Below are 10,653 nucleotides of genomic sequence, written 5' to 3'. Positions count from 1 at the left end.
TTCATAGTCAGTAATCTATTGATTTGTTTTTGAATCTTCCTAATTAACACTCATTAGGTGATTCTTGCATTACTAGAAGCTCAGGAAGAATTATCCCCATTTTACAATGGGCTAAGTGAGGAACAGGAAGCTGAAATGGCCGTTGAGTAACCAGTACCAGAGCTGGGATTAAAGTTCTAGGGTTTTAGCCCTACCTTTTAGGTGCCATATGTTTGCTGTGTTTTTTTGTTTGTTTGTTTTGTTTGTTTTTTTTTTCAAACCAAGACAGGTATGCAAATAAGTAAATGCCCTTGGGAAGAAGAATTAGAGATGGAGAAAGAGGCAGTAAAGGAAAGGTGAAATCTGACTGTGCATCACCCCAGCTCTGCTGATGCACGTTCTTCCAAAGAGCCCATCCTTGCCTTCCCCTTGACCTCTTTCCCCTTTCTAGTTACTGGTTACTGCGCTGGGGGATTAATCTGCAGGAGAGCATTACCAAGCTAAGGCAGGCTGTGAGCCCTCTCTGCAGGGTCAAATACTGCTGGAGAGCGAGAAAGCAGGGTGGCAGGTGGCTCCAGAATGTTCTTAGACAAGATCATTGCTAATGTTATTCCCCAAACAACTAACAAGAGTATGTATTCATGGTGTTGGTCCATCTTCCTGACTTGGCGTGCACGGCGAAGTGCAGGCCTGCAGAGATAAACTGATTTTATCCATCTCCTTCCTGGAGCATATCAGGCTTGTGAGGCCCTTTGGACTTGATTTGAAAGGCACAATTGCTGACCTGGTCACAGAGGTACTGTCACCAGCCCAGCTCCTGGCAAAGCAGAACGTCTCCTGATAGAGAAGCTGATGAGTCTCGAATGCCTTTTGCTAAAGAGGGGATTTTTGGTGGAGTTAAACATTAACATTCTTCACAGCTCCCATCTGTTCAAGGTTCAGGAGGGAAGCCGTGCTGAGTCAGCCTGGCAGCTGTATTTCCTGCTCCAGCTCTCTCCTGCCGCATGATTCACTCCCTCCTCCTCTGCCAGGAAGTCTTAGTCCTGGCTGAAGCAGTAAGAAGGCAGAAGGACACTCCAGCTATCTCGCACCGGGTTATTGGAGGTGAGCTCCTGATAACTTGATACCCTGGTGTGTTTCCTGGCTGTCCTGCAAGTAATTTTGGAGCAGCAAGGAGGGAAAGTCTTAGGTACCAAAAGAGTTGCCTAAGCTACAGAAGAATTTCCTTCAGCTCTTAGCAGCCCTGTGCTCCTGCCACACAGCACAGCACTTTTCCTTCCAGGCAGCGCTGGACAATGGGCTGTGAATACACACCACGGCATATTGTCCGGCCGTTCCCTGTGTATATTGCTTTTACACGGGCACTTTAAATAAAAAGGTAAATCCTTTTAACCGTGACAGCTTCAAGAGGATGGCCCATTAGCAGGGAAGGAGGGTGGGCAGATGAGAGGAGCTGTTTTGTTTAATATTATTGCCACAGTCTATACACTCCAGCACTGCCAAGTCTTTGGGCGTAGCCAGTCTGACAAGGGAAATTGATTGTTCAGTGCTGTTGCCTGGCTGCCTCTTAGAGCTGCAGCCCTGTGCTGTTTGCCTTGCGCTGAAGTGTGTTGGAATAAGACCTAGCAGTTGCTGCTCATCGGCTCGGAGGCTGCCTGAGGCACCTATCCCACGCCGGTGGGACTCGGTTCTGCCTGGAAAGCCAACCCATTTACTTCAGCATCGATGGAAGTTTGTGCAAATGCAACTGCACAATCTCTGCTGAGCTCAGACCCAGAAACAGAGCCAAGAGTCTCGCTGGCTTTGGATGAAACTTCTCTGTGGTTACATGGGATCATGTGATGGCGTAGCTGATCTTTCCAGCATTCAGTGTTCTTGCTTTAGGCCTCTTCTGCAGCACAATAACGCATTTTAGAGTTCAAAACATCACCCCCTTGCTAGAGTCCTCAATTATTGATACCACAGGAGTTCTTGAGGAAACCCCTCTGCCTCTGTGTTCCTGATTGCCCCAGGTTCCTGCCCAGGGTGCCAGCCCATCCGCAAAGCCTTCAGCATCCTCAGCTGAGAGATTTCTAAATAGACACGGCTCCTCCCTCCAGCACAAAGGCACTCTCTTTCCTACTTGGGGCAGCATGCCACATCTGTCTGTTCCCCAAGTGCTTTGGTTCTCAGAGTCGAGTGAATTAAGAGGGAAATCAGGTCTAAGCTGGACTCTGAGCCCTTCGAGACGTGTCGACAGAGAAATGTATGCCTTGAAACAACTTGAAAAGAACTCTAGGGAGGGAGGCGAGCAGGAAAAAAGTGTCAGTTGTGAGCGGCCGCCCTCTCCCGAGATCTCTCCTCCTGCAAAAAGCACGGCCCTGGCTCTTCTGTGACCCCTTTCTTCCTGCAGGGTAATGAAAGTCAACACGCTGTAATGGCAGGCAGAAAGTCAGCTGCTCTGCCACAGGGTTAGTCCTCCGGATAGATGAAAGGAAAGTGGTTTGGTGTCCAAATGAATGTCACAGCTTTCAAGAAGAATTAAAACCAGATGTTTCCAACAGGGCTTGCTGAGACCAGCCTTTTCTGACACACTTACCAAGCCACCAAGGAGCGCTGTGAGTCGGGAACACCCTGCAGTCCCCAAGGCTCTGCTGCAGCTGCTGGAGGCACGCTGGCTGTCCGGAAGGACTGCACCCACAGAGCTGGGGCAGAGACGGTGCCGCCAGCTCAATGTTTATTCACCATTTATCAGTATTTACTCCTCGCTGATAATGGTGATGGTGGCAAGGGTGTAGTAACCAGATCAAATTTAGCACCTTTTGCCTTGGGACGAAGCGCTGGAGCCAAAAGGTGTCGTAGCTGGGCTGGCATCAGCTCTACTTTTGGTTGGTGGCTTGTCGTGGTTAATGGAGCCCAGAACATCATCCCTGTCCCCGGGTCCGACCTCAGATAGGCTGGTGTTCAGCCTAACGGGCAGGTAGAGCTCCTGCTGTACAGGGACCTCACCAGAACCAGGAGGAATACATTTTATTCTTGCCTCGCATACCCAGTGTTTGTATTCAGCTGTGACTGAGGCTAACGACCATTCCAGTGCAGGGTAGAACTGAGGTAAATTCGTAGGAAAAGGGTAACAGAATCCTTGCCTCAGTGCGGCACGGGAGAGAGCAGCATTTCCAACTTTGCTAGGGAGTAACAAAAACCTCAGGACTGCTGGGTGTGCTGCGGTTCCAGCTCACACCCAGAGGTAATTAATCTTTTTGCCAGCACAGCCGCTCCAGGCTTCTGCATACAATAGGTATTGCTCCTTCGCATTCATCAGTCTGCCTGGTGGTTATAACATTCAACTTCTGGCCTCTTAAGGACAAATTCCTGACGTTGTGCCCTCAGCGCTACTTCGAGGTGGAGTTTCCTCTTGTGAAATCAGCAGGCGCTGAAAATGGCCTGTTGGCTCTGGTGCATGGGAAAGGCTTTGCTCGCGGATCTAGAGGGATGTGCCCCAGCCCTCCTCTTGCCCCTGCCCCTCCTGACTGCTGGCATGCTGACTGCTCTGGAGGAGCAGGCAAGGTGCACTTGAGATGCCACGTGCCACCAGATCACTCTCTTCAGCAGGGGAGCAAATAATAAATTCAGAAGGCGTACTCAAAGCAAGCAAAAATAGAGCAGAGGAAAGCTAGGTAGCAGGAAATCCCAGTTTTTACTGGCATCTACTCATAATCAGATAATTTGACCAATAACAAAACATAAATCCCTCTCTCGTCCAACTCTACAAAGCTGAGCAAATGACTGCCATAAAAAAAGGAGCTTTCTTCCATGCCCTTCATTTGTTCTCACAGTACAACATCTCATTTCAGTGTGTGCATCGATTCATTCTGCTCTGCAACATCACGGACAGAAGGCACAATTGTTTCTGCTATGATTCCAAAATCAACTGTCGAGAGAGGGCCTTTGGGAGAAGAGTGGTGAGCCAGACAGCAGGCTCTCTGACAGCTCTGGACAGAGTTCAAGGAAAATTGTTGGCCTTGCCATCCTCCTGTAAGTTAACAGAAGATGTTGACTAACAGGAAAGAAACTTGACCGTGGTGTAAACACAAAATTGTTTCTATTTGCCTTTCAAATAGGTATTAAAGGTTATCTGATTATAGCTTGTTCTGTTTCTTGAATTGTCACATCTGGATTGCTCCCTTGGAAGACAATTATTGTGACAAAATGAATTATTTACTAGCTCTATAGAAAGGGCCTGTTTTTTCTACCCCATCTGCAGGTTTTAAGTGTGTAAAAACTCTGCCAAAACTGGAAGTATCTTGACTGATGTCTGTAGCACCAAGGATTTTCCTCGCTGGGCATGTCAATTAATTAATGAGATCTTGCAGTAGCAGGGCAGACCTAGGGCTTGGGTTCAGCAGTCCTGAGCTCCTGTGGGATGTGCAGGTATTCAGCAGGTCTGAAAACAAGCCTAACTATTTCCTGCTACAATTTCTCTATTGCTTTGATATCACAAGGTAAAGCAATGAGTACGCTAAAAATTAGTGGACAGATTCTGGAGATAAAGAGGCCTGTAAAACAGGGATAATACTCAACTGCTTCACAGGGGGGCATAAGGATTAATGAATTAATGTTTGCAAAGTGCTTTGAAGATGAAAAGTGCTAAGTCTGATTACATCTGGTGGGTGAAGCGGATAAGAATGAAGAAGAGGTTATCAATTCCATCCTGTAACTACCAGGAACAAGGACTGGCCAAATGTCATAATAAATAACAGTCTGAAGATGGTTTGCTCTCATGCTGTCCCCGGTGGTTTGCAGTCACACAGCCCCAGCAGAAGATAGGTTTCCACAATAGATTCTGCAGTCTGTAAATGGTCACTTTTTGTTTATTCTGCTTAAAGTTATTTATTTCTTCTACCTTATTTTGCTTTTCTTTCATTCTTAGTTGTGAGTCTTGGACATGCTGGTCAGTGAAATACCTGTGGAATCTGCCAGCTGGACCATCAATTTATAGTACAGCTTGTGCTACCCTTCTAATCTCTTCAATGGACCGTGATTACTTCACTGGCTCTAACCTAAACACCCCCGATTTGCTAGACCGTAATTGCAGGTAATAGTGTTAAGTGGGGTCGGGGCTGCCTTGCAGGGTGCGTGGCGCAGCAGCCCATAGCAGCGCTGTACTGATGAGGATCTCGAGTCTTGAGTGCTGAAAACCGTACCCTTCACCCAAACCAAGTCCACTGCAGAATGTATTAATTTCTTAACAGAATATTTCTTGATCACCTAAAATCCCCATACAATCCCTGCTCCCTTAAATTTGCTGTAATAAGTTTTGTGGAGTCTTTCCCTGCTGCTCTAAAGCAAAATGGTTTCAAAGTGTTTTTTTCCTGGGAGGAATCCCCTCTGTGCCGTTGCCCTGTGCTGCTGCTCCACTGGGTGTGTGCTACACCGATGAGCTGAGGCACATGCAGGTGTGATATCTTGTGTTCGGTGCTTTCAGTAGGTGAGATTTGGCCCTTTCTCTGTCAATCGAATGCTCTAAACATGAATATGATGCTGCTGCAATGTGAATATTAAATGTGCAGTGCACGGAATAAAAGATGCAAGCTCCCATGGGCTCAGCCGTGTCCTTCCCATGTAGACGAACTGATATCGTGGCCTAGGTTTACAAAGACACTGGAAGTGGATTTATGCCATTTCTATATTGGCGCTGTCTGGAGGAAATCCTGTGTCCTGTGATGTTTTTCACTGGAGCCAAGGCCTCCCTCCTCTTCCCAGCATCTTCCCTGCCCCGTTCCCAGGGGTGGAAGCCCTGGCAGCCGCCCCGGCCCCTTCCCCATCTGGGGCTGCGTTCCAGGGACACGGCAGATGGGCGGCCCGCGAACAAGCTGGTGAGGAGCAATCCTGCTGCTGTGACCTTGCATGAATTTTCTCCTCGGGAGTCTCCTGCATCCTTAACACCTGCTCAGCTGCCCCGGGGGAATGCTGCAGATCACCCATGGGTGCAGACACGGCAAGAAACGGGCAGGAGGTTTTGGTCTGGAGAAGAGGAGGCTCAGGGGCGACCTTATCGCACTCTATAGATACCTTAAAGGAGGCTGTAGCGAGGTGGGGGTTGGTCTATTCTCCCATGTGCCTGGTGACAGGACCAGGGGGAATGGGCTAAAGTTGCGCCAGGGGAGGTTTAGGTTGGATATTAGGAAGAACTTCCTTACTGAAAGGGTTGTTAGGCATTGGAATGGGCTGCCCAGGGAAGTGGTTCAGTCACCATCCCTGGAGGTCTTTAAAAGACGTTTAGATGCAGAGCTTAGTGATATGGTTTAGTGGAGGACTTGTTAGTGTTAGGTCAGAGTGACTCGGTGATCTTGGAGGTCTCTTCCAACCTAGGCGATTCTGGGATTCTGTGACTGTTTGCTCCAAGTCCCTGAGAGGAAGTTGTGGGGAGCTGGGGGGTGGCCTCTTCTCGCAGATAATTAATGACAGGACAAGAAGGCACGGCCTCAAGTTGTGCCAGGCCAGGTTTAGGTTGGAAATGAGGAGAAATTTCTTCTCAGAGTGGTGAGGCGTTGGGACGGGCTGCCCAGGGAGGTGGTGGAGTCAGCGTCCCTGGGGGCGTTCAAGGAGAGGTTGGACGTGGTGCTTGGGGACATGGTTCTGTGGTGCTTGGGGACACGGTTCGGTGGTGCTGGTGGCAGGGGGCGGCTGGCCAGGATGAATTCGCCTTTCCAACCCCGACGACTCCCTCAGGAACCCCAACGGCTCTGGCTGAGTTGCAGGGGGACCCTCGCCGGCTTCGTGCTGTTCAACACCGCCACCTGCCGGGGGGAGACAACGGCAGGAAAATGGGGGCCAAACCGGGGGGCGAGGGGGCTGAGAAGCACAACTCCGAGACCCTAACTCAGCCGGGACAAGAATTCGGGGCCGTTTATTTCACCCCCCAGCCCTCTCCCCTCACAGCGCCCCCATTTTGTCCCCCTCCCGCCCAGCGCCCCGGCGCATCCCACTCCGCCCCGCGCGGGGGGATGCAGCGGAGTTGGCTCCCCCTGGCGGCGCGCTTGGTTCCTCCTCCCCCTTCCCCCGGGGGAGCGGAATGGGCTGGCCCGGAAGCGGCGGGCCCGGAAGCGCTCGGCTGAACCCGGAAGAGGCGGCGGCGGGCGGCGGGCGGAGGGCGGCGGGAGGGGGCCGGGCCTGGCGGCGGCAGCAGCGGGCGGAGGCGGAGCCCGGGTGTCCCCGTCCCGCTGGTGCGGCCGCCGCCGGGCAGCGGGGAGCTGGGGTCCAGGGGCAGCCGGGGCACCGGGGAAGGCACGATGCTGCTCTTCGTCGAGGTGAGGCCCGGCCCGGCCGGGCCATGTGGCGGGGAAGGGCCGCGCACGTTGCCGGGCGCCCGTGGGGGGGGGAGGGGACGGGGCTGACACAGCAAATCCGGGGCGGGGGGGGGGGAGAGGGAGAGGGAGGGGGGAAATAACGGGGGCTCGGGGCTCTGGAAGGTTCCGCCGGGGGCGCGGAGGCGCTGCGGTGACCTTCGGGGAGCCCCGGCCCCGCGGCCTGCCCTGAAGGTGAAGCGGCGGCGGGGAGCGGGGCCTGCGGGGAGCGGAGCGGGGCTGGGCCCGGCCTCCCTCACGGACCCTTCACGGCCCCGCTCCCCTCGCGGCCCCCCCGGGGCTCCCTCCCCGCTGTTTTTCCCCTCTGAGGCCCGGAGTCGCGGCCGCGGCCCCCCGTTAAACCCGTTAATTCTCTTCCCGCCGCGCTGAGAGCGACTGAGGGCGGCCGGGGGAGGGCTGCGGGCGAGGCGGAGCGGCCCCGAGCGGCTCCCGGCTCGGCTCCCGGCTCGGCCGCTGCGTCCCCGGGCGCGGAGGTCACCCGGGGCGCTGCGGCCGCGAGGCGAGCTCCGGGCCCGGCTTCGCAGCCGCTGCTCCCGGCGCTTCTCCGTCGCCTTCCCGGCGGTCTGGGGAAGCGCAAAATCGGCCCCGGACTCTGGAGGAGCGGCCCCGGTGTTCGTCGGACAAACGCCGGCGGCTGCTGCTTGAAACTTTCGCAGTAAGTCGCGTGCAAAGCGAAGAGCTGCTGCGTTGATGGAGAAATAACCGAGGGGAGCTGTGCGATTGCGAACGGCGTGCTCGGGCCTGCCGTGGTGGTCTTCGGTGCGAACGCGTTCTGCGCTAAGAACGTTTAAATAAAAAGCTTTGGGAGCGCTTTTTAAGCTCATCGCCTTAGTTCCGCAAGTGGAGTTGCGCAGAGGTGGCCCAAGCACAGAATGCCGAGCCTTAAGAATTTGGTTTTCCAGTATTTAAATGGAAGAGGAGCTCCTCGAGCTAATCCGAGCTGCGGCCCGGTGCCGGCAGCCAGGAGCTGCGAGCAGCCAGCCTCGGCTGAAGCCCAGCGCGGTGGAGGGGAGCTGAGCCTCTGAGCAGCAGGCCTGGGAGGCAGCTTCTGAACTCCGCTCGGTGCCGTGGAGCGGTTGTGGAGGGGGCTTGGGCAGCTCAAAGGGAGCTGAAGTGAGCCAGGGGCCTGCGGAGCCAGGCAGCGTGTTTGGGGTTTGGTGAATCCTGCGAAAAACACAAACATGGCTTGTTTGAGTCGCTTTGTTTGCTCTCCTTCCTTCTCTGTCAATAGCATCGGGAGTTAACTTCTGTGATCTCCGCTCAGGGAACGTCAATGCTGTTTAATTTTGAGCTTCTGGGAACGATCGTGACTTTTTGAAGGTGCCTTTTCCCTGCCAGGACAGGGAACTTGAGCTCTTCACCAGGTGCTGGGAAATGCTGTAGTCGAACGCTTGAAACACCAGCATTTATCTCCGGTTCTTTGGGACTGCCAGAAAAATACGCTACAGAACAGGATTGATCTAGAAGTCCTGAAGCTTTTGGGAGGGTTAGCTGGCTGACTTGAGCTGTCAGTCTTATGTTTGAGGCTTAACTGCCGTATGCACGTGCTGACCGGGAATTGATTTCTTCACCGCGTGAGGGGCGGAATTCTGTTTGCCCTGAGAGTCTCTTAGCTCAGAAAACTTACTGAAGGGAGGTAACGGTGTAAGGCTCGTTGGTTTTCGTGCGTTAATATCTGGGGTAGGTGTTGGTTTTCGCTCGCAGCCAGGGCAAGCGGACTGTTAGCATTTGATAACCAGGCTGTGGTAGGAGTTTCAGTGAAAGCATCGTGAAAAACAGACCTGGTGGCGGCTGGCCGTGCCAGCTTTGGGTCAGTTCGGTGCGTGTTCCCAATTCAGTAGGACCGTATCAGTAATTTAGTGGGGAAAAAACTGAAATCCGTGCGTTTGGGATGGGCTCAACGCTGCCCGAACTGTTGCTAGCGAGGTGTTTCGGTGGGAAACCCAGGGCTGGGAGGAGCGCGGAGCCTTGCTGGCACAGCTCACCCAGGAGTGAGCGACCCAGGTGAGCGTGGCACTGTCTTCAGACAAATCCCTTTCCCCAGGGATGAAGGAGGCACCCCTAGTTCTGGGGTGCTCGCACTGGCTGATGAGAAACCACGCTGCGTTCAGCAAAAGGAGTTCTTTCGTGATTATTTATGCGTGTTTTGGGAGTTACCTGGGACACTCAGTGCCAGACTGTTACGGGATACCCTGCAGCCAAATCAGAAGGAGTTTGGCGCGTTGCTTTCGCTTCGACACCGTCAGGCTCTCCTCTTGGCTCGCTTCGCAGCCTGGATGAGCTTTGGGAAGGTGACAGTAGCTGCAGCAGCACGTGTCTGCGTCCGCTGCAGGTGTGGTTCCCTACCTGTCGTGTCCCCCGGCCAGCACAAGGCTCCTCTCTGCCAGCCTCCCGTAGACTCGCTGACTTATTTTCTTGTTCTCTCTGCTTATTTTCCCCTTCTGGAAAATGTTTAGATTCCCACGCCGCAAGTTTTATTAAATTCTCTTTTTGGTTTTTCACTTAGAGCCCCTTTTGGAGAGTCAGTTTGCTCTGGGAAGTTTGTCTCAAACTTTAAGATTTTGGTTGCGAGATGATTTGAGTTCACATTAAAACAAAATGCTTTAAAAGAAAGGGAGTATTTTCATTTTTGTTGGCTTATTTGAGTCTGTGACACGTAATTTAGACTGTTACAATCAGGAAAATCATCTTTGCCATCTTGTCAAGATGAGGCAGAAGCTCTGATAGTCAATTTGGAGGAATTTCTGGAGGAGAATCTTTGATCCACGTTGGCTGAAAGTAACGTAAACCAGAGCGAGGCTCGGCTGGGGAGGACAGCTTGGTCAGCTCATGGATACCAGCGAGCGTTCCTAACCTTTGTATCCCTGTAAAGCTTTAACCTCGCCATGAAAGTTCCCGATAGCAGCTGGGAGGATTGTTCTGCAGCCAATCAAACGGCCTCGGTGTTTGCTAACCTCAGTTAAATACGCAAGAATTGGGGTTTTGGCCTTCTCTGCAGAAGAGCCCCTTGCCAGAGCAGAGTGGCGCCGCTCCTGGAGCGGAGCACGGTGGATTTCCAAAAAGCTGATGTAAATCAGGGACTTTTCATCTTCTCGGAGCCGCCGGTGACTTGCTGCTAAGCTGCATGACATCAGGGCCGGGCCTTGCAGAATTGCATTAAGTATGATTAAATGTTTCTAGAACAAAGAGGAAGTAGCCCACGCTGTGTTTCAGGTGTGTATTTCAGACGCTGTATTAATAGGTCCCTTCAGCTCTTTATCAGCCCGAGTCTCTTCCGCTTCTTGCAGCTTTTCACTTGAACCTGCGATTTCTGAAATTCCACGTTAAC

The 10,653-nt window shown here is 52.7% G+C and overlaps 1 protein-coding gene and 1 long non-coding RNA gene across 2 annotated transcripts in view; both read left to right on the top strand.

The window, feature by feature from the left end:
- The first annotated feature begins 230 nt into the window (after window positions 1–230).
- Window positions 231–5,552, top strand: LOC121061248. Its single transcript, XR_005815003.1, has 3 exons — window positions 231–1,083; window positions 3,813–3,993; window positions 4,889–5,552. It is a non-coding gene; the product is annotated as an uncharacterized LOC121061248 (long non-coding RNA).
- A 1,557-nt stretch (window positions 5,553–7,109) lies between these two features.
- Window positions 7,110–10,653, top strand: part of LARP4 (La ribonucleoprotein 4) — a 42,413-nt gene continuing 38,869 nt past the window's right edge. Inside the window, 1 exon segment of the mRNA XM_040539709.1 lies at window positions 7,110–7,268. Coding sequence (XP_040395643.1) covers window positions 7,251–7,268 — 18 coding nt within the window. The 5' untranslated portion in view covers window positions 7,110–7,250.

This window comes from Cygnus olor, chromosome 29, assembly GCF_009769625.2.
Source record: "Cygnus olor isolate bCygOlo1 chromosome 29, bCygOlo1.pri.v2, whole genome shotgun sequence".
Taxonomy (NCBI): Eukaryota; Metazoa; Chordata; class Aves; order Anseriformes; family Anatidae; genus Cygnus; species Cygnus olor.
This window is presented reverse-complemented; position numbering and strand designations above follow the sequence as displayed.